This window comes from Lepidochelys olivacea (genome assembly GCF_965140295.1).
Source record: "Lepidochelys olivacea isolate rLepOli2 genome assembly, chromosome: 4".
Taxonomy (NCBI): Eukaryota; Metazoa; Chordata; order Testudines; family Cheloniidae; genus Lepidochelys; species Lepidochelys olivacea.
The window spans coordinates 24,368,192-24,394,611 of NC_140414.1; the positions used below are offsets into that span (position 1 = coordinate 24,368,192).

Below are 26,420 nucleotides of genomic sequence, written 5' to 3' on the forward strand. Positions count from 1 at the left end.
GGATGTTCAAAAATGTAACTCTGCCACCTGCTGGTACTGGACAGTGCAGTAACTTTAGAACAGTGGTCCTCAAACTTCTGGTATTGACCTATTAAAGTTGCAGTTAAACTAAGGGCTGGGGAAAGCCAACAGGTGTGAAGGAGCACAAGGTTTGGACAGATGCATCCCTCAGAGGAGGATTTATTAACAGGGATTCTCTATATCCTAGTAAAGAGGAGAGGATAGAAGCTGATAAAGTACAGTAGGAGCTGAAGAGAAACAGTCAAAAGAAAGAGTCCCATTCAATTACATTACAGGAAGGCAGACAGCTAAATATTGAAAAATTTGATAAGTGCTTGTATACAAATGCTAGTTGTCTAAGTATGAAGCCAGATGAACCTGAGTGCCTGGTATTAAATGAGAATGTCAGTGTAATAGCAATCACAGAAACTTGGCAGAACAATGATAATGAATGGAGAAGGTAATACCAGGGTACAAAATATATAGGAATGACTATATGAAAACAGTCAAATAGAGCAAAAGTCCTAAATGAATCAAGCTATACCATAGAATCTCTATTGTTAGAAATCCAGGCATCAATAAGAATATAGCAGTAGGAATATGCTACTGACCACCTGACCAGGATGGTGATGGTGAAATACTCCAGGAGATTAGAAAAGCTACAAAAATAGAAAATTCAATAATAATGGGGGATTTCAACTATCCCCCTATTGGCTGGATACGTGTCACCTCAGGAAGAAATAAAATAAAATTTGTAGACACCATTAATGACAGCTTGTTGTAGCAGCTAGCCATGGAACCCACAAGGAGAGAGGCAATTCTTGATTTAGTCCTAAAGTGGTGCACTGGATCTGGCCCAAGAGATGAATATAGCGGAGCCACTTGGCAAGAGACACCATAACGTAATTAAATTTAACATTCTGGTGGGTGGGAGAGGGGGATACCAAAGAAGCCCACCACCGTTGCACTGAACTTCAGAAAGGAGAACTATAAAAAAATGAGGAAGCAAGTGAAATGAAAATTTATAGGAACTGTCACAAGAGTGAAATGCCTGCAAGCTACATGGAAACTTTTTAAAAACACCATAATAGAAGCTCAAATTAAAATTATACCCCAAATAAAAAAAAATGTAAGAGGACCAAAAAAGTGCCACTATGGCTAAACAACAGAGTAAAAGAGGCAGTTAGAGGCAAAATGGCATCCTTTAAAAATTGGAAGTCAAATCCTACTGAGGAAACCAGAAAGGAACATGAACTCTGGCAAGTCTAGTGTAAAAGTATAATTAGGCAGGCCAAAAAAGATTTTGAAGAGCAACTAGCAAATGATAAAAAAAAAAAAAAATTAGTTAATTTTTGGAACTACATCAGAAGCAGGAAGTCTGCCAAATCATCAATGGGGCCACCACTGGATGAATAAGGTGCTAAAGGAGCACTCAGGAAAGACAAGGCCATTGTGGAGAAGCTAAATTAATTCTTTGCACTGGTATTCACTGCAGAGGATGTGAGGAAGAGTCCCACACCTAAACCATTCTTTTTAGGTGACAAATCTGAGGAACTGTCCCAGACTGTGGGATCAATAGAGGAGGTTTTGGAACAAACTGAGAATTAAACAAAGATAAGTCACCAGAAGCAGGTGGTATTCACCCAAGAGTTCTGAAAGAACTCAAATATGAAACTGCCAAACTACTAACTGCGATATGAAATCTATTGCTTACATCAGCTCCTATACTAGACAGCTAATGTAATACTGATTTTTAAAAAAGTCTCCAGGGATGATCCTGACAATTACAGGCTGGTAAACCTAATTTCAGTAGCAGGAAAATTGGTCAAAACCATAGTAAAGAAGAGAATCATCAGACACGTAGGTGAGCACAATACATTGGGGAAGAGTCAAACGGCTTTAATAAAGGGAAATCATGCCTCAACAATCTATTAAAATTCTTTGAGGAGGGTCAACAAAAACATGTGGACAAGGATGATTCAGTGGATATAATGTACTTGGACTTTCTGAAAGTCTTTGACAAGGTCCCTCACCAAAGGCTCTTAAGCAAAGTAAGCAGTCATGAAGAGGAGAGAAAAGGTCCTCTCATGGATCAGTAAGTGGTTAAAAGACAGGAAACAAAGTGTAGGAATAAATAGTCACAATGGAAACAGGATCTGTTCTGGGACCAGTGCTGTTCAACATATTCATAAATGATCTGGAAAAAGGGATAAATAGTGAGGTGGCACAGTTTGCAGACAATGCAAAAATCAACCAAGACAGTTAAGTCCAAAGCTGACTGTGAAGAGTTTTACAAAGGGGTCTCATGAAACTGGGTGACTGGGCAATAAAATGGCAGATAAAATTCAATGTTGATAAATGCAAAGTAATGCACACTGGAAAACATAATCCCAACTTTACGTACAAAATGATGGGGGTCTAAATTAGTTGTTACCACTGACGAAAGAGATGTTGGCCTCATCACAGATAGTTCATTATTCAGAAAGAAACAGGATAACAAAACAGTAAATATCATAATGTCACTAGATAAATCCAGGGTACGCCTAAACCTTGAATACTCCTTGCAGTTCTGGTCACCCCATCTCAAAAAATATATTTTAGAATTGGAAAAGGTACAGAAAAGGACAACAAAAACGGTTAGGAGATGGAACAGCTTCCATTAGAGGAGAGATTAAGATGTCTGGGACTGTTCAGCTGGGAAAAGAGACGACTAAGGGGGGGGATATGATAGAGGCCTATAAAAGCATGAATGGTGTGGAGAAAACGAATAAGGAACTATTATTTATCCTTTCACATAGGCAGCCAGTTTAAAACAAATAAAAGGAAGTACTTCTATACACAATGCATAGTCAATCTGTGGAACTCATTGCTAGGGGATGTTGTGAAGGCCAAAAGGTTCAAAAAAGTATTAGATAAATTCACAGAGGATAGATCTATCAATTGCTATTAGCCAACATGGTCAGGGATGCAACCCCATGCTCTGGGTGTCTCTAAGCCTCTGATTGCCAGAAACTGGGACTGGATGACAGATGGATCACTGAAAAAATTGCCCTGTTTTGTTAATTCCTTCTGAAGAACCTGGCTCCGCCCACTGCTGGAAGACAATATACTGGGCTACATAGACCATTGGTCTGACTCAGTATGGCCACTCTTCTGTTCTTGAATCAGAAAATTCTTATCTGAAAAAACGGCATAATAGGAAGGGAGTGCAGTATAACAATAATAGTTTAGACACATGCACAGATCATATTTTTAATATTTAAGGGAATTATTCTAAAATTGAGAAAAAATATCAAATCTAACTCAGTTCTAGGGGGCATTTTGCATACTTTAAAGGAGTAATATAAAGAGACTGATTGCATTTATTATCTTCTTCAGATGAATGAGTACTTAGTAAATACATGCACTGAGAACTGAATGTATAAGCTGTATAAGATCTATCTATGCAAAAAGATTCCTATTTGCCTTGTTTATTTTATTCAGCAGTTCTGAAGCTACGGTCTGTGAAGAGCTGCCTGGTCATATGACAGTGGTTTTATTTATTTCTAGCTGCTAGATTACATTAAAAACTGCTCAAAATATATTGCTTTTCTAATATTACTTTTTCATGTAAACAACTAGTTCCGCAGGGATGCTATGTGATCACAATCAGGAAGATAGGTGGTCCATGAGATACTCTCTCTATTAACATGTGTCTCTAGTATGGAAGAGTTTGAAAACTCCGGCTTGCTTTTTTTTTTTTTTTTTTTGGGGCAGCAATTAGGATTTCTTAATGTAGTATTCTGCATATCCTTGATGGACTGAATCGTGTCTCTCCTTTTTGCACTGGCACAGGCTGAAATGCCATACAAACCAAGTGAGGCATTCATCCCTGTGCTGGTGCTGAGTTTGGTGTTAGCACCAAAGGGGGAGGGTGTGTACATTCCCTAGAGCAGGTAAGAACAGCTCTGAGGGCTGCCTTAACTTGGGTCACTGTAACTACCAGGGAAGATGGGCATAGAAATAACCAAGTCTTTAGCAGCCTCCCACACCAGCGACACCTGTGTGGGAAGAGTAGATCTCTAAGCTGGGGTATTCCCCTGTGGGGGCCTCAGAGTTGCTGTGTGGCCACATTTAAAAGGGACACAGGCATAAAGTGGCCACACCACACCCTTTTTTGCCCTCCCACAGTGTCTGGTATGCACATAAGCAAAAGGTGTTTAGGGGGTTCTTGGAGGAAGAAGACAGGCACATTGACTAACTTAAAATGCGCCCATCTCTGCTCTTCAAGATCTGCATGTGTACAATCACTTACCATTAGGATCTTCCCAATCTTTGTATCGCTTTTTGTACTGTGCTAATCTTTCCTCTGTCTGTGCTCCCATTGGTTTGGCCAGGTTTCTGAACGTCTTGGGATTAGTAAGATCCAGTTCCTTTTAAAACAAACAAATACAGATTCTTAAAAGCACTCTGCACTGGCTGATCAAGACGAGCAGCCTTATGAGCTAGATGGTATTTATCGTTTCCTTCTAGAGCCTCATATTGTAAGCAGGAGCAATTATTTAGCTCATCCAGTTAGTTGTGCTTTTCTAAATAATTGTTCAGCCTAATTCAAGAAGATATCTTTACTACATTCTAATAGTGGGTGTGCTTTATATCTCCCCACTCTCCTCGCAAAAGCTACCCTCAGCAGCAAGTCTTCATCACAGCACCTTATGCCCACCCTTCGGTACAAAACCGACTAGCCAGAGGTATTGCCCAAACTAACATTAATATCACTTTTTCCCTTTTCCAAAACTAGGTTCATCACTTTCATAAGGTTGGGGCTAAACTCCCTGAGAGACTTTGCAATGTCTCCCAAACAGGGATGCTTCAGGGGTTCTCAATCTTTTTCTTTCTGAGCCCCTTCCCCACAAACGATATAAAACCTCCAGGGCCCAGCGGGAGAGTAGGAGCTCCGAGTTGGGTGGGGGCAGGCCCCTCGGGCATAGGGGTAGTTTGACTTCTATTTTGAAGGGGTGGGGGGCACAGGCCAGTTGGGTTCAAGCCAGCTCCACACAGCAGGGTCTGGGGAGGGAGCTCCTCCTCTACCCCGACTCACCTCAGCAGGCCACCCAGCCTATCTGGGTTCTGGGCGATGCAACCAAAAATTAGAAGAAAAGGGATGGGTGGGGCGGGGCGCTCAGTTCAAAAAGTTTGAAAACAGCTAAGGGTGCGCTGGGGGCGGAGGGAGGGCGGGGGTAGCTAGGAGCTGTGTGCCGGCAGGGGGGTAACTCCAGGTACAGGGAGGGGCTGGCTAGGGGCTCTGTGTAGGCAGGAGGATAGCTCAGGGTGCAGGGAGAGGGGTACCTAGGGGCTGTGTGCGGGTAGGGGGCTAGCTCAGGGTGCGGGCAGGGGGTAATTAAGGGCTACATGAGGGCAGGGGGCTAGCTCAGGGTGTAGGGAGGGGTGTAGCCAGGGACTGTGTGCGAGTTGGGGAGTAACTCAGGGTGCATGGAGGGGTGTAGCTAGGGGCTGTGTGCGGGCAGGAGGTAGCTCAGGGTGCAGGCAGGGGGTAACTAGGGGCTGTGTAGCCAGGAGCTGTGTCCGAATTGGGGGGGTAGCTCAGAGTGCAGGGAGAGGGGTAACTAGGGGCTGTGTGCAGGCAGGGGGTAGCTCATGGTGCAGGGAGATGGGTAGCTACGGGCTGCGTGCAGGCGGGGGTGGGTAGCTCAGAGTGCAGGCAGGGAGTAGCTAGGGGCTGTGTGCAAGTTGGGGGGTAGCTCATGGTGCAGGGAGGGGGTAGCTATGGGCTGTTTGCTTCAGCCCTGTTGGGGGAGCCAGTGACTGGGGGTTCAGCTGCACGGGGGGTGCTGGGGCTCGGGGTCTGGATTTCAGCTGCAGGGCTTCGCAGACCCCTGGCTGAGAACCGCTGCGCTATGTCACAAAAGCCACAGGGAAACAGTTTAGAAAATTATGGTGGAGATTTACAAGAAACAACTTTATGACACAAAGCATCACTGCATTTCTGTCCATGTCAATCACCAGGCCAGCATGCAAAAAAACTTGGGGCTGCAATGAGCTCTTTGTAAACAGTCCTCCTTGTCTGTGCAGAGCTGCATTAACTTCAGTGGGACTCTGCACAGTGGGACTCAGGGGTCAAAGCCTGCGTGGAGCTCATTGTAGGAATATGTGTAGTGGCATAAGAAACTAAACAAATTAAAGATTTGGAAAATGGAATAGGTCCCAGCTCCACTGGGGTAATGTGAACCAACTATAATGTTAGCACACCTTAAAAATAAGCATGTACAAATATTAGCATGACATAGATAAGTTTTCATATTTACCGCTGAATCATAGTCTGCAAGGATCCAGGGGAAGACAGGGTACTGCATGAGATCATTATAGGATCTGCCAGCCAGAGTGTTCAAGTGCATCAGGTACTGGAAATTACTGATTTCTCCTCTCTTAAAAAGGATAAATATTAGCATTTTAGTTCATTTTAGAATAATCAAACACTTAAATTGGCAGATCTTCACTGTGGTCAGTTCTCTAACAAGGTAGAAACTACAGCATAGAAGATTTGGGAAAATTCTCTCTCTCTGATATTTACTGCATTGTTTTGTCTCACACTTCTAATGGTGCAAACAGTTTTTGTTTCTTTCAAAATACTGCAAAACAATTTGCTATGGAGAGGAGTGTTCCGGGGTACTATATTTTTCAACCTACTGAACATGAGCAAATTTTATTCAAATATTTCATTGCATATGACTATAAATTTTGGCTCTTCCTACAATATAAGCACAGTAAAACCCTCATACTTACCTCCCATCTTTGTGTCACAGATTTCTCTCCCACTAGAGTGCTAAGCAAGCCAGACCTAATCGGAATAAGGAAGTGTCAGTGTTTTTCTATTGAGCAGCAATATTGTGGCTGCATCTTTGTAACATGGTACAAAACTTAAAGCATTAGAATTTGAATACCTAAATTTTAATCTGTAGAATTATAACAATTGCAGTATCAATGATCTGCTAGTGCTATACCTTACCAATGTTGTACAATGCCTATCAAATTGACGTCTACATAAATCAGTGCACAAATGTTAGCTGACTTCTGAACAAAGGTAATTAAAACATTTAACTATGCATTTCAGTGCAAGGACAAATTAACCTTATAACACCCACATTAACAGCAGCTATTTAATACCTTGTATCAAGTTCTTTTTCATGCTGAAATCTATTTAACAGTAAACAAATTAATTTATTAAGAATGTTAATTCACATAATATACATAACTTTTGTTGGAAAATAGTGGTGCCAACAGGATTTGTACGTTAAAGGCAATTTGTAAAATCAAAAGTTTTATGTGAATTCCCCTTTTCTTTTTCTCACTAACAACTTCCTGATGATCAGCATTTTTAGACCTAGCATCTCCAATCACTCTTGTTGGTCTGGCTCAAGGCAGTGCAGTTCAGCACGGAAGATGCATAGTTCTCCAGAAGATCCAGAACTTTAAATAACATAAGTCTCTTTATTTAAAGAGACAAGGTGGGCGAGGTAATATCTTTTATTGGACCAACTTCAGTTGGTGAGAGACATATGCTTTTGAGCTTCCACAGAGCTCTTCTTCAGGTCAGGAAAAGGCACTCAGAGTGGTCACAGCTAAATACAAGCTGGAACAGATTGTTTAGCACAAGGAGTTAACATGTTGTAAGAGACCATTCAAGGTGAAGTGGACAGTTAACACCTCGACACTCATAGGACAAAAAAAGGGGGTTAGTGGGTTTCAAATGGTTGTAATAAGGCATAAATCCCGGGTCTTTATTAAGACCATGATTTTTAGTGTCTAGCAAAATTATGAATTTAAGTTCCCAGGCTTGTCTTTTGAAGGTGTTGTGCAGGTTTCCTCTTAGGACAAGAGCTGATAGGTCAGATATAAAGCGATCACTCTGTGAAAAGTGCTCATCCACTGGTGACAGGGTATTTTTGTCTTTTATCATTTTTCTGTGAGAGTTCATTTGAGAGTGTAGCTATTCTCTGGTTTCACCTACAGCTGTTACTGGGGCACTTAGTGCACTGGATGAGGTACACCACATGTTGGGACAGGGATGTGGAGGGCCCCTGAATATTGAAAGGTGCGTTGTTTTTGTGTGTGTGGGGGGGGGCATTGATCACTGTAGCAGTGGAGACATGTCTGCAGGCTTTGCATCTGTTGTTACAGCAGGGACTGGTGCTTCTTTGAGTTGTAGGGAGCTTGCTTCTGATGATGAGCTTGGTGAGATATTACTTCACCCACCTTGCCTATCTAATACCCTGGGACCAACATGCCTACAACAAACACTGAAAACAAGTCTCTTCACTTGACATTCTGAGCAATAGATTTTTAGGACGAGAACCACATACCCTTGTTCTACACTGGTGTTAGGTCTCTGTCCAGATACAGACTCTGAACTGTCAGTTAAAGATGGAACCACAGCCAAAAACCTGTATTAGTTAAAAGAACAAAATTAATTTATATTTATGTTCCATGTGTACCTTTTATTTAAGAGAATCCAACCACCAAAACTCAATTCAAGTGGCAACTTGATTCCAAGCAGCCATGTAAATTCTTTTGAAAAAATTAACTACCCGCTCTCACTCTCCCAATCTCCTATCTGCAAACAAAGTTAGACATTTCAATCTCATATTTAACACGTGTAGTAAGTTTAGTCTTTCTGGATACCAATAGCAGACACTAACTTCCTCCCCATAGTCTCAATTATGTCCAGAAGAATTGTCTCTCTCTGCTTTTGATTGGGGTGAACATGATCCAAAACACAGAATTTCCCTTCTTCAAGAAAGCTCAGGAAAGATGACCAGGTGGGGAGTTTTTTTGGCTTTTTTCTTGTTTTCAGGCATTCTGAGAAGGATTCTCATTCTCACCCTTGGCGATGCACCAGTCTATTTGACTCAGTTGAGGTGGCAGGATTCCACCGGACCTTCATAAAAATCAAACCATTTTGGTGGAAAGTTTCAATTTTGATGAAATGGAAAACTCTGATGAAGAAGTGTTTTGTCAAATTTTTCTAACCATCTCTATTGTCTGCACTAGAACAGAGGCTGAGGTAAGATTGGAGTATTTTAGCTAACCACAAACCTTATCTCCAGCATAGATGTGGGTTAAAACTTTTAACCTTGACTCAGCTGGTTGAGGTCTGTAGGTCTACCTTCTGCCTGAAGAAGGACCTAACGTCAACCTCTTTTCTTGCACAGACAAACCAACATTCTTTTCTTTTTCAGAGAGCAAGATGTCATGGCATGAAAGGGTGGGCTCTCATTTTCTCATCCAACCTTGAGCTGCATTCCTTCAGAAACAGATATAAGATGTCTAGTGGCTTTCATTTGTTCTTCACATCTCACTTTTTGTCTGAAATCCACAAGCGAACTTATTTTAGCGGTACACACAGCCCTCTTCTTCATGTGCCTGGAGAAGCTCTCTGTGCAACAGCAAAATCTTCTTTTCCCATCCCAAAATTTTAATATTTAATTTATATAACATATCCAGGTCACCAGAGAGTAATCCAAACTCAGGTTTTCCAAATATAGAGACAATATATTCAGCCAACACTCAGGGACAGGCATGTTAGTCATTACAAGTATATCTATACTATGTGCATTACATATAAACAATGCAGAAAACTCATCAAATGTTTCTAGGTATTTCTGTTGTGCCCTTCTCTGTGCTACATGGGTGTCATATACAATACAGTATCGACAGACCATGGATTAACTAACTGGTACAGTTTCTCTGCAGTGCCTATAGTATGGTATTTTCAGAGCCTGATATATCCTGCAATGAAATTGATTAAACCTGTAATGTGGTGTGGTCTGCATTTTCCTGGGGCTTATGCCCATTCTAATATAGCTATCAAAAATAATTTCAAAATATGTCTGAGACTAAAAAACAGTAATACTACTAATCATGCTCAGTTTTTTTTTTTTTTAAAACTGTAATACTACTAGTTTAGATCACTGTAATTTAACTCATTTTGGAATACCTTTGATAGACTTTATTTCTAACTCCTTTCTGGAAAGCTAGAAGATAGTTCCGTCCATCTCCTGAGAAAACTTCAACAGCAATTGGCTGGAAAGAAAGGACAGAGGAAAAATATGGATATCAAAGGATGTTACAAACAATAGGACTAATGAATTAGTGTGTCACCTCTTAGAATCAGCTGTTGTAGCTCACAAGTGAAATAAGTTTGGTGACCTCAGTTTAGCCATAGTGAAAGGTTGACAATGACCACACCAACTAACTTAAAAACTGCCCGAATCAGTGCTGTAAGTCTATTTCCAGAACATTAAAATACACTCTGTCCTCTAGTAAAAAGTATATATGCCAACATTTTCAAACTTAGATGCCTAATTTTAGGCAACTCAATCCATATTTTGGGACTCCAAATGGCCTCACTTTCACGTTGCTGAAAACCTCCAGAAATTATTATTTTTTTTTAAAATGACACTTTCAATAAACAATGCTGGCTAAATTCTCTCCATCCTCATCCAATCCAAACAATACAAGAGTCACCTGTAATAGGTATCTCCTTTTATGTACTTCCTTGATATCTTCATAAGCAAAAATACTGCATGTTCTTTTAAGCTGACTTGGACCTTGCCTTGCTCCTCTTGGTATAATTGGCTCATGCAGACTGTAGGTAACCAGAGGAAGTAAAGTTAAAAATGACCACCAATGTATATCAAAAACTATTTTTCAACTTTATGGAGTTTGTTAAGCCAGGCAGACCGCAACTATAAATCTTATTATTTTTAAAGTCATCACAGAGGAAAAACTACTATTGTAACTCAGTGAACAAAAGTTTTAAACGATTCTCCAAAGGTTAACTTAATTATATTTATTCTGAACTACAATTTTCTATGATTTAGTATAAGTAATAAAACCAACAATAATAGAGCAAAAATCATGACATCAGTGCTCTGAAAAAGAAAGTAGAGTTCATGGCTAAATAACACATTATTTATACATAATTCTGTGCATATCAATCTACAATTGTGGAATCAGGTGCAGTTCACATGACTTTTCTAAGTTTGATACTATAGAGTTTTGTTCTTCAATCTTTCACAAAATTATTTCTTGTCTATTTACTAATCAAGCTAAACTGACTCTATTAATCCACTCACTTTGGAGGCAGTGTCTCAATATCCCGTATTTCCCTGGTAGCTGTCATCGTAAACCCATCGATCACATAGAAGTGTTCTTTACCAAAGAGAAGGAGTCCCTCACTGGTGTCTAGACCTTGAACTCGAGCACAGCGGTACATGTGCTGAATCTGTAATGAAACCCATAGGATTAGCAAAAGCAGTTTAATTTAGCTCAAGTTCAGTCTGTTGCCTTGTTGGAACTTATGCCTTGTTCTCCCAGACAATATTTTCTTATTTGTAAATACAGCAATTCTGTGCTACTTGTTTTATTAATTAAAAATATAATAAAGACACATCAGACAAATGAACTACAAATGGGCTATAATAAAACTGTGTACAATTCAGAACAAATGATATATATACATCAATATACATGAAATCATATACTCCCTTCTTTCTACTGTATTCTGTATCCATAAAAGAATAAAAGCAGGGATTCAATAAAAGGAAAATTTACTAGGATATAAGAGTCTGTTACTAATATTACCTAAAACAGTTGTGTTCCATTTGTTTAAACGATAACCAACAAAATGTAGATTAAAATGGGAGACTATTTTTCTCCATTAGCCCACAGAATAAACACCAAACTAAATTATGGTAATCTATCAGAAGAACCAGGAATGAAACAACACAGACACTGACAAAGGATTAATGGAACCACGGCAAGGCACAACAACTGATGTTCTTAAAAGATGTTTTAATCAGAGATTTGGGCAGTGTATACGAAAACTGAAGACTTTTCCAAGCTTAGTTTGATATGCAAATTAATTTTAATTCTACCTTGTCTACAAGCCAAGTAGTACTGGACTATGATCTTCAGTTAAGAGGTATTCTAACTACAACAACAGCAATAACAGGTTACATACTATTGTTAAAGAACTTCAATTATTTTCTGTTTCCCATATACCTTAAGATGAACAACATAGACTGGATAACAGGTGTACTGAAATAGTGTAGATTGTTTTTTTGCAATACTTCAGGCTAATTATCTTGAAGTTTTTTTTCCTCTCTCTTTTAAGAAAGTTGTTCAGTCACATAGTGAGCCAGTCCACTTCAACAGTGAGCGAAGCATTCCCATAACTACACAATGAGGACTGGACACAATGTTCATGTGTTAATGGAACCTCCTGCTCCAATTATTTACAATTTTTTTAAACTTAACTATGTTGAACCACCATTACAGTGAAAAATAAGCAACCTGGAAAGTTCCAGCTTGTACAGTTCAGCCATTTTTGCACTAAATTATGTGTATATGCAACTGTCTTTACCAAGCAGAAAGGTTTTTTGTTTTTGTAATTTAATCTAATCTAATTTAGAATTGGATAAACAGATTTTGCTTTAATTTTCTTTACAAAGGAACGTTTGACAAAGGAGGAGGAGTTTTTAAAATATATTTGGAACAAAAAGAATCCTGAGAATGGTATTGGTCCTAGATGGCAATGGAGAATTATCAATAATAATGCAGAAAAAGTGGAAGTGTTCAGTAAATATTTCTGTTCTATATTTGGCAAAAAAACATGGAGTAGTCTCATCATATGGTGATGACAACCCTCTTTCCATTCCATTAGTATCTCTGGGGGATGTTAAACAGAAGCTACTAAAATTAGACATTTTAAAATCAGAAGGTCCAGATAACTTGCATCCAAGATTTTTAAAAGAGCTGGCTGAGGAGCTCGCTGGACTGTTAACGTCCATTTTCATTAAGCACTTGAAGCATGGAACAAGTTCCAGAAGACCGAATGAAAGATAGCTAATGTGCTAATTTTAAAAAAAGGGTAAATGGGATGACCTAGGTAAGTATAGGCCTGTAAGCCTTACATCAATCCCAGGCAAGATAATGGAGTGGCTGATATGGGACTTGATTAATTCAGAATGAAGGGAGGGTAACGTAATTAATGCCATTCAAGATGGGTTTAAAGAAAACAGATCCTGTCCAACTAACTTGATATTTTTTTGATGAGATTACAAGTTTGGATGATAAAGGTAATAGTGGTCTGGAGTTCGGAGTATCCATACAAAGAGGTGCTCAGTACCCATGAAGAGTGGGGACTCTGGTTCATCGGTTATTGAGAGGTCCTTAGTATATCTGAACTTCTGTGGTACCCAGTAGAGGATCAGTACTGACACGGTAGATGAAGCCGATAGTACTGCCAATGGTGAGAGTACCGATGTGGACATCAGTGGCGTCTGACGTCATTGCTTGCTCAGTGACGAGGACACGGCATGCACAGGTACTGAGAGTTGGGCGAATTCATAGGTAAAGATGGATGGGCGGAATTCGATGGGGCCAGTCCCAAGCATCTATGTTTACCCTGCTTGCTAGTAGAAGGTACCGATGCCCTACTGGTGCCATCTCTCTCCTTTGTGTTCCAGGACTTTATAGCCCTGCGGTATCGGAGGAGTTGTCTTTTGACTCAACGGTATTGACCCGAGAGGTCGAGGCTTCGGAGACAGAGCTGGCTTCTTAAGGTGAGAGTCCATCCTCCTTTTTCTGGAAGCCTTCCCTGAAGCTTCCTAAGTTTTCCTTTTCTCAAGGGCAGCCTGCACAAAGGTAGAAGCGGCACTGGATGTAGTCGGAGACAGATGTACTGGAGGGAAGAGGAGTCTCCTGACCAGACTCAGGTGGTGTCTGAGTTTAATCTCCCTGTTTTTCCTTGTCTTGGACTTGAGGGCCAGGCAGAAGTTGTGCTCCTGGGAGACGTGGGACTCCCCCAAGCAACGGACACACGTAGAGTGGCCAGCACTCACAGGAATAGCCTCTCAGCAGGAGAGGCATCGTTTAAAACCTAGTGAGCCAGGCACGCCCTGCTAGGGAAAAAAAAAAAAGTCTCCCCAAGAGGAAAAGGAGGGGTAAAACAACCCTCCCACTACTTAGCTAACAAATTAACTATAAATATACTAACAACTAACTATAAAAATTACCTCAACCACTATAGAAATATTAGGAAAGTCAAGGCACACTCAAAGCAGACATGCTAGGGCTTCATCTCAGGCCCAGGCAGTTCAGAAGGAACTGAGGGCGGTTTGCCCGTGCACCCCTATATAGCCTCGGTACCCAGCATGAGGAGGCGTAGGGCACACGTGTGCGCTGAACACACACTGGTAACTGAAAATCTCTGATCAAGGGCTTGAGAGGCGGGTGCGCACCTGAAGTGGAACACCCATATGGACACTACGCGAAGAAGAATCAACATTCAGCACCATCACCCTGTTCAGCAAAGCAAAATCATACAGCATTCAACACAAGAATCATGCAGGAGTCAACAATCAACTGTAGACTTAAAGGGAAAAAATTCAAAGTGGTGTATGAAATTAGGAGAGAGATGCTTGCTAGTGAGGGTGCTGAAATCTTTCAGGAAAATTAGCGCAATACATATACTCCTTCCATAGGGAATAAGAACAAATTGTCCCTATTTTATGGCACTTGTGACAGTATGTTCATTCATATTTATAAACAATCACTTGGATATGTCAAAAAAACTAAACAAGATTTATAAGGTGATATATGCTACCAGACTGCTGTAGCAGACAGATTCGAGGAGAATTCATTAGTGGTCAGTTTTTCACATTTTGAAGGTAGGAGCAGCAGAGACAGTGTATGTATTCATGTGTACTCTCACATATGCTGGGGGCCACTGCAAAGATTCAACTCATCTCCCCCCAGCTCAGCAAGAGTATGGGAGGAAGGTCACCGATGGCCCTTTTTACCCTTTTCTTGAGACACCACCTCATATAATCCCCAATGCACACTGGTGAAGAGGCATAATGTGGCTTACATTTTGTTGCCCTGCTGGTACGCAGGTCTGAATCATACATATTGTACTAGTGCTATTTTCTTGCAAAGGTCTGCAACTGGACAGCATAAAAGCATCTCATGTTTTAAGCAACATTCAGTAACAGACAAGAAAAATACAACAGAATACAATCAAAGTGAAATGTCAGGGCTTGAATATATTTTTTTCAGTATTAAAACAAATCAGTCACGGTGAAAAAAAATACACTCATGAAGTTGTGTCCCATAACTGAATTACTGCAATAAAACAGATTTAAACAAAATAACTAGCTATGCTGTGATCACAAAATACAAGCTAAAAATATTTTTGTTTTTAAAATATTGGGGGTATTACACACGTACAACAATGAGTTTAATCATTGCTCATGTTTCCTGGGCTTCATTTTCAAGCTTTAGTCCATCAATGTGTTACCCATCCTTGATTACATGCTTGTTCAGAGGTTCTCATCAGACCAACAAAACTTGGAACCCAACGCAATCACAGAGCAGCCTTTTAATGTTCTTAAGAATAAAATACATGTTTGTAATGTTTTAACATTTGAGGCTGGTATAAGATGAAGGGAGATGAATTTGAGTAAATCAAGATTGTTATATTAATATTTTCATATCTATTGTATGTAGTTTTCTGTAAGTAATGCTTATTTGGCACATTGTTATTTAAATGTCCTAGACATGAGATGGTTTTCATTTTTGGTTCTGTGACAGATTCCTCTCTCCTTGTGTGATATCATGGTAGGTACAGACACCTGGGATGCTTAAGCTAACAACTCCTGGTTTAACAGAAAGGGGTCTGGAGGCAGAATGACCCATCCTTGACTAAGAATGCACTTGCCCACTGCCCACCAGATCTTATATTTGGTGACCATCAGGCCTAGTGTAAGATCTGCTTGTTCTCCAGGACTGACACTGGGAGGAGAGGTTTACTGGAGATATGTAGTGGATGAAAGGGTAGAGTTAGGGAGGTCATTTTAGGACTTTTTTTTAAATTTTCCTTTCGACATGTATGATCAGTGTTCGTGTTTTAAATATTCACACCTGGAGAAATCAGAGAAAGGCACAAAGTAGAAATCCAGATAAAGTAACTGATCAGTATTTCTGAAGTACTGTACCTTCTCTCCTTCCTCGAGCAGTCGAAGCAAAGTTGTATTATCAGTCTTTTCTTCTTCATCTATAGAACTACCCTCAGCTATTTGATCCTGCAGTTGTTCCTGGTTTTCCTCATCCCCTCCATCAGGTGCAGAGCGAGATCTCTTCAGAGGAGGCTTTACCAGACCTGCATAGTAATCAGAGAGGCAATCAATGTATTGACAAACACTGCAGGGTTTTGGGGGATATATATGGGGTGTCCAATAAGTGGGAATGTAATCAAACTGGCATAAGCCAATAGCAGTGCTAGTCAATACAGTGCAAGTTTCCCACTATACCTCAATCTTTATCACCAATACTACTGCCTTTCTACTGCGGGAGCAGGTCCTGAACTGACACTTCTCCCCTTTTTACCCACCTTGTTCTAGCTCTTACTTTTAATTTTACATATTCGAGCCTGAACATCTTGGCATCTCTGCTGTCCCAAATGACCATAGAGCTGTGTGCACGCATGGTGAGTGGATGGGGTGAGGTTCTGGCAGCAGAAACAGAGAACTTGAAAGCCTATCACCAGATAAGACATGCCAGATGGGAGAAGAGCTGTTAAACCTTAAAATCCAGCTGACACACTGGACACACTATTGAGCTGACACACTGGACACACTATTTTTTGCTTTTTTCTGTTCCGTGAAGTGTGTTGTAGTTGTGTGTTCTCTTAACATTTCTGTAATTTTCTGTGATTTCAAGCAGATTAGTCAGGACTTTTAGATCAAGAAGGGACATGACAGTGACTTAAAACTAACGTCTCCCCCAACTCTAACAAATGCTATGAATGTAAAGGAAAGGATTTTTTCCCCCAAGAACAACTGTTTATCTAATTCTTTCCCAGTTATTTTAAACTCAACTCCCTTGTGCATGTGTGCATACATACATTTTTAAAAGGTTCTTGTTGTCTGGTTGATGATAGTAGTAGCTGAAGTCACCTTTCAAAAACACGTGAATCTCAAAATTAACTGCCTAAAGTTGTGGCAGTAAAATGGGGACCTACAGGACCCTTTATGTTTCATTTATACAGCTCTGGTAATTTGAAGAAATCCAGACTTATTCAGGGAGAAGCAAGTTTAAAAAAGTTAAAAGTTTAACATCAAATAGGTTATTTCAAAACACAGAGAGAACGATGAATTTACCTTTAACTCTTGCAATAGTGTCTTCACCATGTTCTGGCTCCTGCTGAGTGGCTTCACCTTCTGAACTCTCTTCTATAGTATCTTGGAAAACAGCAGGATTTCCAGAAGCCAGGCGCATGTAGTATTCCTTGCTGTCATAGCTTATAGCTCTTCGGTAACGAGTAGGTTTCTTAGAAGTAAATGAATGAAATATTAGTAAGTCAACTCTCTAATAACTGAAATGAAATTTTTCCAAGACTACTGTGTGCACATTACATGCTCAACAATATCATGTATTTATCTGTGGTCAATCATAAGCCAGTTAAAACCTATGTATAAAATATAAGATTTAATTCCTAAGTGGATTTGCAAGGAAGCTATTCAGTCTCAGAAATGATGATCAGACTGGGAAATGATGACCAAACTTGAAATACAGATCTTTTAAATGTGGCCTGTGTGTTATGAATTGCCACAAAAAGACAAACTTGCATTTAAGATTTATCTATCTATTTTGTCATTCCCTACAATATATGCATTAGTTTAAATGCATACAACAAAGAAAGGTAAAAATGTGTACATACTGATGTGCATTAAATCACACAATAGCCAGGGAGTTGGATTTAAGACTCAGAAACATTTAATTAAGGAAACTAAAGTTTAACTAATATTCTGCAAACTTGTGGTGGGGCAGGAGAAGGCCTAAGATGTTAATCTTTAACTAATGTAACTAATTTGCAGACTGTCCCCTTGGGAGAACTATTGCAAATTATCTCAGTAACTCCAGCTCCTAAACGGAAATTCTGGCTACAAATGTATGTTACACAGGTTTCTTCTGAAGGTTAATTCTTGTGTTAAACATCTGATTACAATGACTTTACTATAATTAAAAAGACAGATAACAAAATCAGGACAGTAAACACACTAGGGTGGTCACAGAAGTAAAGTTGGGGATAAAAAGAGGTAAGGATGAAATGAGCAATGTGCCTCTTTCCGAAGTGAAAAAATGAACTAATTTATGTGGATGTGGAAAAGTTAGATTTGGAACCTGTAGTGAAGGTTTTCTTCTGTGGCTATTGCCAGAAAAAAAAATTGCTAAAACACTCAGCTTTTATATGAGTTAAGCTCTGGAACTTTAAAAAAATCTTTATTTGATCACACTTTTTCCATGAAAACAAATAATTGTTCCTGTCCATTCTAGAACTATTAGCATAAACCCAGTGTGGTGTCATACACTACCATCTGCCAATCTAATGAGTGTAGGTATTCCTTCATGTGCTCCTGTAATAATTATTGGGAAAAAAATGTGGTTTTCAATTACTCTTCATGTAATTTACCTACTGATATTGGGCAATACAAAAACTCATGTAGACAAAAATAGCACAGCTATGAACAGATGTGCTAAAATATTAAAAGATGCAGGGTACCGATATGGAGATTTTCCAGTTAATACTATCTACTCCAAAACGTAAAGCTGTTAGGGATCTGTTTAGAGTAGCTGACTCATGTAGGAGAAGAGTGACAAACCATGCGTCATGGTGCGTTAGCAACAGATAACTGGATTATGGCTGTTACAATGACAATATTTATTGCCATAGTGTTTTTCTGGAAATAATCATTGAACAACCTATGGGGGGAAAACCCAAACAATACCTCCACCCCCAAAAAAACCACCAAACAATTAAAATGACAGAAAGGATAATTGTAACTATATAAACCATTACATTTAACATCTTAAATAATAACCACTTTTATTTCACACATTTGAGCTTAACAACATGTCTAATTCAAAAGAAGTGAATGAATCCCACATACCATACTTAGTGATGGGCACGACTGAACACAGTTGCATATGAAAGCAAAATTACATTTATACTTGTATATAGAATGGCCAGTAATGTGTACGTTCCAATTTCTTTTGAGGTATGTTTGATATTTTGAAACATAATACCAGTTCATTACATTATACACCTTATTTTCTAATGACAAAGCTATAGAAGAAGGAAAGGATTTGGGGGAAAAGGGGAAATCAAAATTTTGATTTTAGTTCCAACAACAAAATGGTTACAGCCCCACTATTCCAAAAAATATTATTTCTTTTTTATGGGGAACACTTTCTAAACCCTCTACTAGCATAAGACACTATTGAAATACAGTTGGGATAGGCATGCTCCAAATAATCAACGACCAAATAAAAAAAGTATTTTAATAATGGTGTTAGTTTTCCTAAGTGACACAAAATTACCACATTGCCCATTACTAAACATGTTCCATAATCCATTAATTCAGATCCCAAGCCAATACACATGTACAGTGAAAACAGTGAGAGTAAGCCCAACACAGCCTGTTAGTGTGCAGCAAAGAAGGCAAGAGCTACAGAACATTATACGAAGTGAAGACTGAAGAAAACACAGCAACATCTTCTAGGTGTGAATATTGGAAACCTTTAATCCTGAAAATATTTACTGAAAGAACAACGTTGAAAGCCAATCGTAAAAGCCTTGTTAAGTTTGCCTAGCATGCAGGAAAACATTTGTATTTGTTTGACATTCTTTCAGTGGGTAATTTTGTTTCTTTACCTTTTGAGGAATGGTATCATCAGGTGTCTCAGGAGGTTTACTTGAGAAGTCAGACTGAAAACAGGGCATTAAGTATAAACATATCAGAAAAAATTACTTTTGGGAAGAATGCCTGATGGTATGTTCTCCTCTTTGCGTGTACATATAACTCCAACTAAGAGTGAAATATATTCACTATCTAAACTAGCCTAGTGTGGTCAGGACATTGCATTATTAATTGGTTTCATTCATAATGCTTAAATAAAACCTTGAATACTCATTTCTATATGATTAGGATTCTCTCAAGAAAAGAGCGACTTCCAAAATGAATATGGGGAACACATACCTTCTTTGAGAACCAATAATTGTCCGTGTTACAAAAGGGCACATGTACTTCTGCACATGGCCCACATGTGCATAAAAACACACTGATGCATATGTATTAGTATTTTCATGAGTGCAATTCAGGTGTGCACACTAATCTAGGTCAGTAGGCCTAGAGTTTGATCTATATTAATGGAATACAATACCCATTTTGCTCAGAATTACTGAAGTGGATGAGATAAATTACACTTCTCACCAAAATCTCTCATTAATTTACAGTGGTGTAACAAGCCTCTAGAGGGCCACGGTGCAATAACAGATTAGGGAACTCCTTCCCAACTCCAGAATCTAAAATTTTGATTACATCCAACATCATGGTTTCTAGCATCCCCCACTTGCCCCACAACTCCCCTCCACCCCCCTTCAGCACTCCCCACAGCCCACCAACAACTCAGCTCCCAGACCCTCGCCCACCATCCTGGGAACTTCAGTGAGAGCCAAATTTGAGTGATGAGTGGCATTGCAAACTGGTGCATGTGGTTGCAGTGCCATTCAAGTTTGGCCTGCCCAGGTTCCAACACCACTCAAAATTTGGCTTAGCTGTCCCTGTGATGATGGAGGGGTGGCTGGGCCAAACCTGAATGGCGCTGCAACCCCTGCAGACCCTATCTCAATACTACTCAAATTTGGTCTGGCTGCCCCTCTGTTGTAAGGAGTGGTGGCAAGGTCAAATTTGAGTGAGTGGCACAGTGACCCCACGCATCAGGTGAAGTGCCAGAGCGCTGCTCCATCTTATTGGACCCCAGCATGACTGCAACACTTGCACTGTTTTAGTTATGCCACTGGTAATTTAATATGCATGAAAACTTTAAGAACGAATTCCTCATGCAATGTTTTGAAAATGTACCACTCTATGAAATTAATACTACTAACAGACCTATACCTTTTATTCCTAATATACTAAAACAATTTTTATTGTCCTTAATTCTGCAAGCCACAGATTTCTCCTTGTGTCCCTTTCCTTCCATTATGAATTTTCCACAATTCATAGCTTCTAATTCGTCTTCATTGCTATCGACTTCTCCCTTTTCCCATTTATTTAATATTATTATTATTATTATTTTAAATTGGTTCTTTCACTTGCCCTCTAAGACTTACTGGATTTTTAACTAGCATAGTCTTCTTTTTCAATTGTGAAATTGTTGCTTTTTAAGCATCTAGTAAAATGGTCCTAAACATTTTCCAATTATAATAGACACTTTTTGTTTACAGTCTCAACCAATTTGGTTAAATTGTATTCAGCTTTGTGAAACTGGCCTTTTAAAGCACCAAATGTGTATATATATATTGCTGATTTGGACTTCACATTTATGATGTGTAAACAGCATGATCAAATTATGATCACTTGTACCTAAGTAACCACTAATTTTTATTTCTGTTACCAATTCCTCTTTACCTGTCCAGAGCTCTAATATAGAATTTGCCCAAGGTGGGTGCAACATTTTTTGCGTTAGGAATTTGTCATCTACAATTTTTAGAAATTCAAAGAGTGTCTTAGTATTGGTAGCATGAGATCTCCAGCATACATCATTTATATTGAAGTTCCTGTGACAACAGTTTTTTTCTGCTACACAATATAGACAGATGCTTAAGGAGTGGGTCATCCTGTTCTCTAGCGTCACTGGTGGTCTGTAGCAGACACCTAATAGTACCCCCGCTTGCACTTTATCTGTTCAAACATCAATCCATAAGCACTCAAGATAATTTGCTTCTGAGCTGTTAATGACTAGGAAAAACGTAGTATTATTTTTGACACAGAGCCGTTTCACTCTCTTTCTGCCCACTTGATCCCTCCCACATAGGTTATGGGCAGGATTTTTAACATTCCAATCATGCTAATCTTCCCACCAGTTTCAGTAATACCAACTAGACTGAATTCATGAATTGTGATGAGCATTTTTTTTAAACAAACACTGCACTTCAGAATAATAAGGCTTAAAAACTATTACAAACACTCAAATACTGTACACTTACCAGCAGATTTGTCTCTTGTTCAGTTTCTGGCATGTAAGGATACTGAATATAAAACATGTCATTTCGTACCATCTTCTTCCTCATTCTGCAGGGTCCCTCTGTCATCTCCAACATACATTTATCCAGATGGGAGCCAATGGGAGGACCCCACAAACCTCGCTCCCTTAATAGTTCATACTCAATTTGAGACCACTCTTCTGTCACATATTTTAATGCATTCTGCTGACGCTGTAAATACAAAGGTTTACACGTTAACAACCAAGGCAAAACAACATTTCAAAAGACCTTCTGGTTTCAAAGAAATGACTGTGGTTAACCTACACAATACTATATAGTTAATAGAGAGTTTGATTTGAAGTTATAGTAGCAGCTCAATGCTATTTTAATTACATTTCCAGCAACAATTTATTATGGCCAAGGTTTATAGTGCATTTTTTGTCAGCGACAAATGGGCCTGCTTCTTTTTTCTTTTTTTAAATTAAGGCTACTTGTAAATGATAAACATACAAGATGCATAACATTAATGCAAGTATTCTGGAAAGGGCTTTGTTGAATGACGAAATAAATTCTATTTTGAATCCCTTCTCTGACTGTTCATACATAAACATAATAAAGATATTACATTAACTATTAGCTCTATATTAATAGTTGGTTCCAAGTGGTTGTTCCTCTAGGAAGCTGTTTTCTCAAATTTAGAGCATGCTGCTCAGCAAGCGATCCTAACCATAAATGTGATTTGCTGGATGTTTGGCAGAAAATGCTAGGTTCTGTGATTTCATTTCAGGAGGAACAGATCTGGTAAACAGCTGCTACTGTCTATAGATACCATGATTAGAAACAACTGCTCTAAAATCTTGTTTCTGTTATAAAATGGTATACTATATGTATGGAATGTATGTATGTACTACTAGTGCTACAAGACTGCAGAAATGTTAGGACAGGATACTCTGTCCCAAATGTCATAAGAATATTTCTAAATACTGGAGAAAAAATATTTTGAAATCTGCTCTAAATCATGTATCATTTCCTGTGGATCACATTACTTTTCTTGTGGGACGGCCACACTGCAAACCCCAAAGCTTACTTCAAAGATAATTAAAAACAACCTTTCAGCTGGAGTATGATGGGATGTTGCTTTTACCCATGAAGGAATTGCTTCGCTGGTTCATAGATGTTTAAGTACTGCAGACATCCTTACTGCAGATTATTTCATTTTTTAAAGCATCTACATGTAATTTATAACTTTAACTTCCCATCTGATGCTTTGAGTATTATTATAAATATTAAAGCAAAAACTGTAAACATTAAAATAACCAATATGTAATAAACTCATTGTCCATTACAGAGAAATATTTACCCACCAGTACAATCTCTAAAGTGATCCCATGTCCAACTGACTACGCTTTACATGTATCCACAAGTACCACCATTGCCATGCATGGTTTATATAAATAAGTCAATGTCTAGAAAACTATTTTCAGAGTATACCTTTTCTTTATTAAATTACATGAAAAGGGCAATGACTGCTACAACAAAAAGGTTTTCCTCATTAATGTACTGAAAGACTCATGCATCTCTTTTTAATTTGATGCACAAACCCATGCTAATAATGGGCAGTGGTTCAGAGGATAGGATGCCAGATTGGGAATCAGGAGGCCTAGGGTCTAGTCTCAGCTCTGCCACTGACCTGCTGGGTGACATCGGGCAAGTTGCTTCAGCTCTCTGTGCCTCCATTCTCTCTCTCTCTCTGTCACGTTGTCTGTCTTATCTGTTTCAACGTTAAGCTCTTTAGGACATGGACTCTTTTACTATGTGTTTGTACAGTGTCTTAGGGAGACAGTATATGCAGTTTAATAGGCTCATCTTAATTCTAATTAATTCCCTGGATACTCCCTTACCTCTTGATACTCTTTGTATTGCATGTCTACCAAGTCCCGAACCACTGCAATGTGAGTGAACATCCACTGGGAAATTTCCTAATCATAAACGAGACAGAACATATAGAAAGCAATTTTACAAAGGTAGATTTTTACTGCAAAATATATGGATAAAACACCTTAACTCTCATACAGATCAATTTCTTCTTAAAAATATATTAGATTGATTTCAAACCATTTAATACAACTATATTCTTTAGTTTACTTATGATCAATTTTCTGAACTAAACTAAACACATGCTGGTATTATTTAATGGTGATCTGCAAATACTTAGAAAACATCCCAGAAATACACCAAATACCAAAGGGTAGGGGGCATTAAACAAATAAATGAATTAAAACTTCAGTTAATTTAAAAAGAAAAAAGGTAACTTATGAATGGTGCCTGGTTTGCAGACTATGGAGACTGAAGACCTCTGTGTTCTATGGCTTTCTGCCAATGCATGACTCTTCACCCTGTTCAGTTTTTGGCCCCTCTTCCACTCTGGACATCTAGGGTTCCAGTTAGAACACCTGTGATGTTTTTTTCTGGTATGGGCACCTGTCCACCAGGAAATGGACTAGACCACCAATTCATTTCACACAGGCCACTGAACACCTACTAGGCAACCTAGGGTTCTACTCTTCCACACCATGCAGAACATGAGTAGCTCCAAAGGAAGTCAGATGGAGTTACTTTTATCCCGCAGGAAGAAAGAACCCATTAGCAACCTGCTAAAACAACCAGATACACATTTTTCTTCTGTTCTAACATCCAGACAAATTCATGATAATTGAAGAGATACCATAGCATACACTACACTGGTAACAGCAAACAACAATGGTGCTGTTGGTTATCGTGAGGCTGAGTGGGTTTTTAAATGTATTTTATTTTAATTAAAAAAAAAAACCCCAACAACGCTGTGCTGTTTTGTAAAGTTAAAATCTTTTTAATATATTCTATGGTTGAGGTGCTTCAGAAGTCAACAATTTTATTGTGACATATACAGGGGGATATCATCTTTTATTGAGTTGTATTCTGTAGTAAAGAAAATACTGCTGGACAGTGTAATGCTTTTTAAAGGAAACCTACCATCAAACTTCACTAAACCATACAACACTGTTAAAAACCCAAGCACCCACCTTACTTCCATGGGTTGACTCCAGTTTACTGCAGCTGGATTTTGCAAATTGGGATGATGTAACATTACCGGTTTAGGACCCAATCTATTGAAGCCCTCAAGCACAGGTGTAACTTAAAGCATATAAGCAGTTCCATTGACTACAATGGAATAACTTGCTGCTTAAAGTGGCTTACTAGCGTGCCTTATGGAGCAGGAGTGAACAAGTCTGGATATTCAGAAAGGGGGGAAAAAGGTACTTTTTTCTCCTCTATCCCTTGCTACTTGGGGCATTCATCACATACAGTGAAGTGTGAAATTGCTGGATTTTTCTCCCAAGTATTTACAGGTGACCTTTAATAAAACAATACAAATTACCTGCGTAGAGAGATTATGTTTGTTGAGCCCACTCTCCTTTCGGTTTCTTCTTGATCCAGTTAACTTGGAAAGGCCAAACCCACTGCTTACCCGTGAAAGCTTCGATTGTGTGGTTGGAACTAAAGATTCCCCTCTACTGATACATTTCTTCTCATGGGCTATATTAAAGAGAGCGCTGATGTTATTTTTCTGATAGAATTACCACTTTACTTAGCTAAGCACGATTCCCATCCCCCTTTTCTTAAAATTAAAAAAATGACCAACAATTTTCATATACAATTAGATAGCGTTAACCATGAGTCAACGAGGTTCTTAACGAGTAGAACAACAGCCTTAAAGCATGATGGATCCACATAGAATCCTGAACTCTGGGGTAGGTTTTGTTCTATGCATTTATGTTCACCGTACCCAGGGACCTCTCTCAGTTTGTTCTTGACAAACATTTATACCATGGAAGAGAAATTCAATTACAGAGCTCTTTCCATTTACCCCCCACCCTTCCCCCCCAAATCTGAAAATCTGGCTTTCCTGTTGGCATTCCATTCTGTCCTGAAACATGATACGAGTTCCCCACACAGCTATTTCTACTTATCATACCTAATTCCATCCAAGTGTGGAAATATGGCACAGAAAGGTATTGCTAAACTAACAAGTTTTCTCAAACTTTACTATAACACATGTTCAAGGCAAATTATGAAGAAACAATCAAGAGTCTCTCTAGCAATAAGAGAAAAAGATTTCTAGATGCAATTGGTTTAAAAATAGAAATGGTGCATTTTGAAATTAAATTTGTGGAACAGATGCAGCTATTTTTTTCCTTTCTTTCAGAAATTTATCATTTAGGAGACAGCAAAAGTAGAATAATCAATTGTGTATTCAGTATCAATTTGA

General features: G+C 38.9%; 1 protein-coding gene across 2 annotated transcripts in view; it reads right to left on the reverse strand.

Annotated features, from left to right (window-relative positions):
• Positions 1-26,420, reverse strand: part of WDFY3 (WD repeat and FYVE domain containing 3) — a 261,096-nt gene that overhangs the window by 22,015 nt on the left and 212,661 nt on the right. For both annotated transcript variants that reach the window (XM_084627016.1, XM_084627015.1), the window contains 13 exons: positions 25,530-25,687; positions 24,013-24,090; positions 22,115-22,342; positions 19,778-19,831; positions 17,223-17,391; positions 16,059-16,222; positions 11,136-11,284; positions 10,525-10,645; positions 9,995-10,080; positions 8,361-8,441; positions 6,784-6,838; positions 6,306-6,425; positions 4,295-4,412 (listed from right to left, as the gene is read on the reverse strand). In XM_084627016.1, coding sequence (XP_084483142.1) covers positions 4,295-4,412; positions 6,306-6,425; positions 6,784-6,838; positions 8,361-8,441; positions 9,995-10,080; positions 10,525-10,645; positions 11,136-11,284; positions 16,059-16,222; positions 17,223-17,391; positions 19,778-19,831; positions 22,115-22,342; positions 24,013-24,090; positions 25,530-25,687 — 1,581 coding nt within the window. The remainder of the gene's footprint in view (positions 1-4,294; positions 4,413-6,305; positions 6,426-6,783; positions 6,839-8,360; positions 8,442-9,994; positions 10,081-10,524; positions 10,646-11,135; positions 11,285-16,058; positions 16,223-17,222; positions 17,392-19,777; positions 19,832-22,114; positions 22,343-24,012; positions 24,091-25,529; positions 25,688-26,420) is intronic.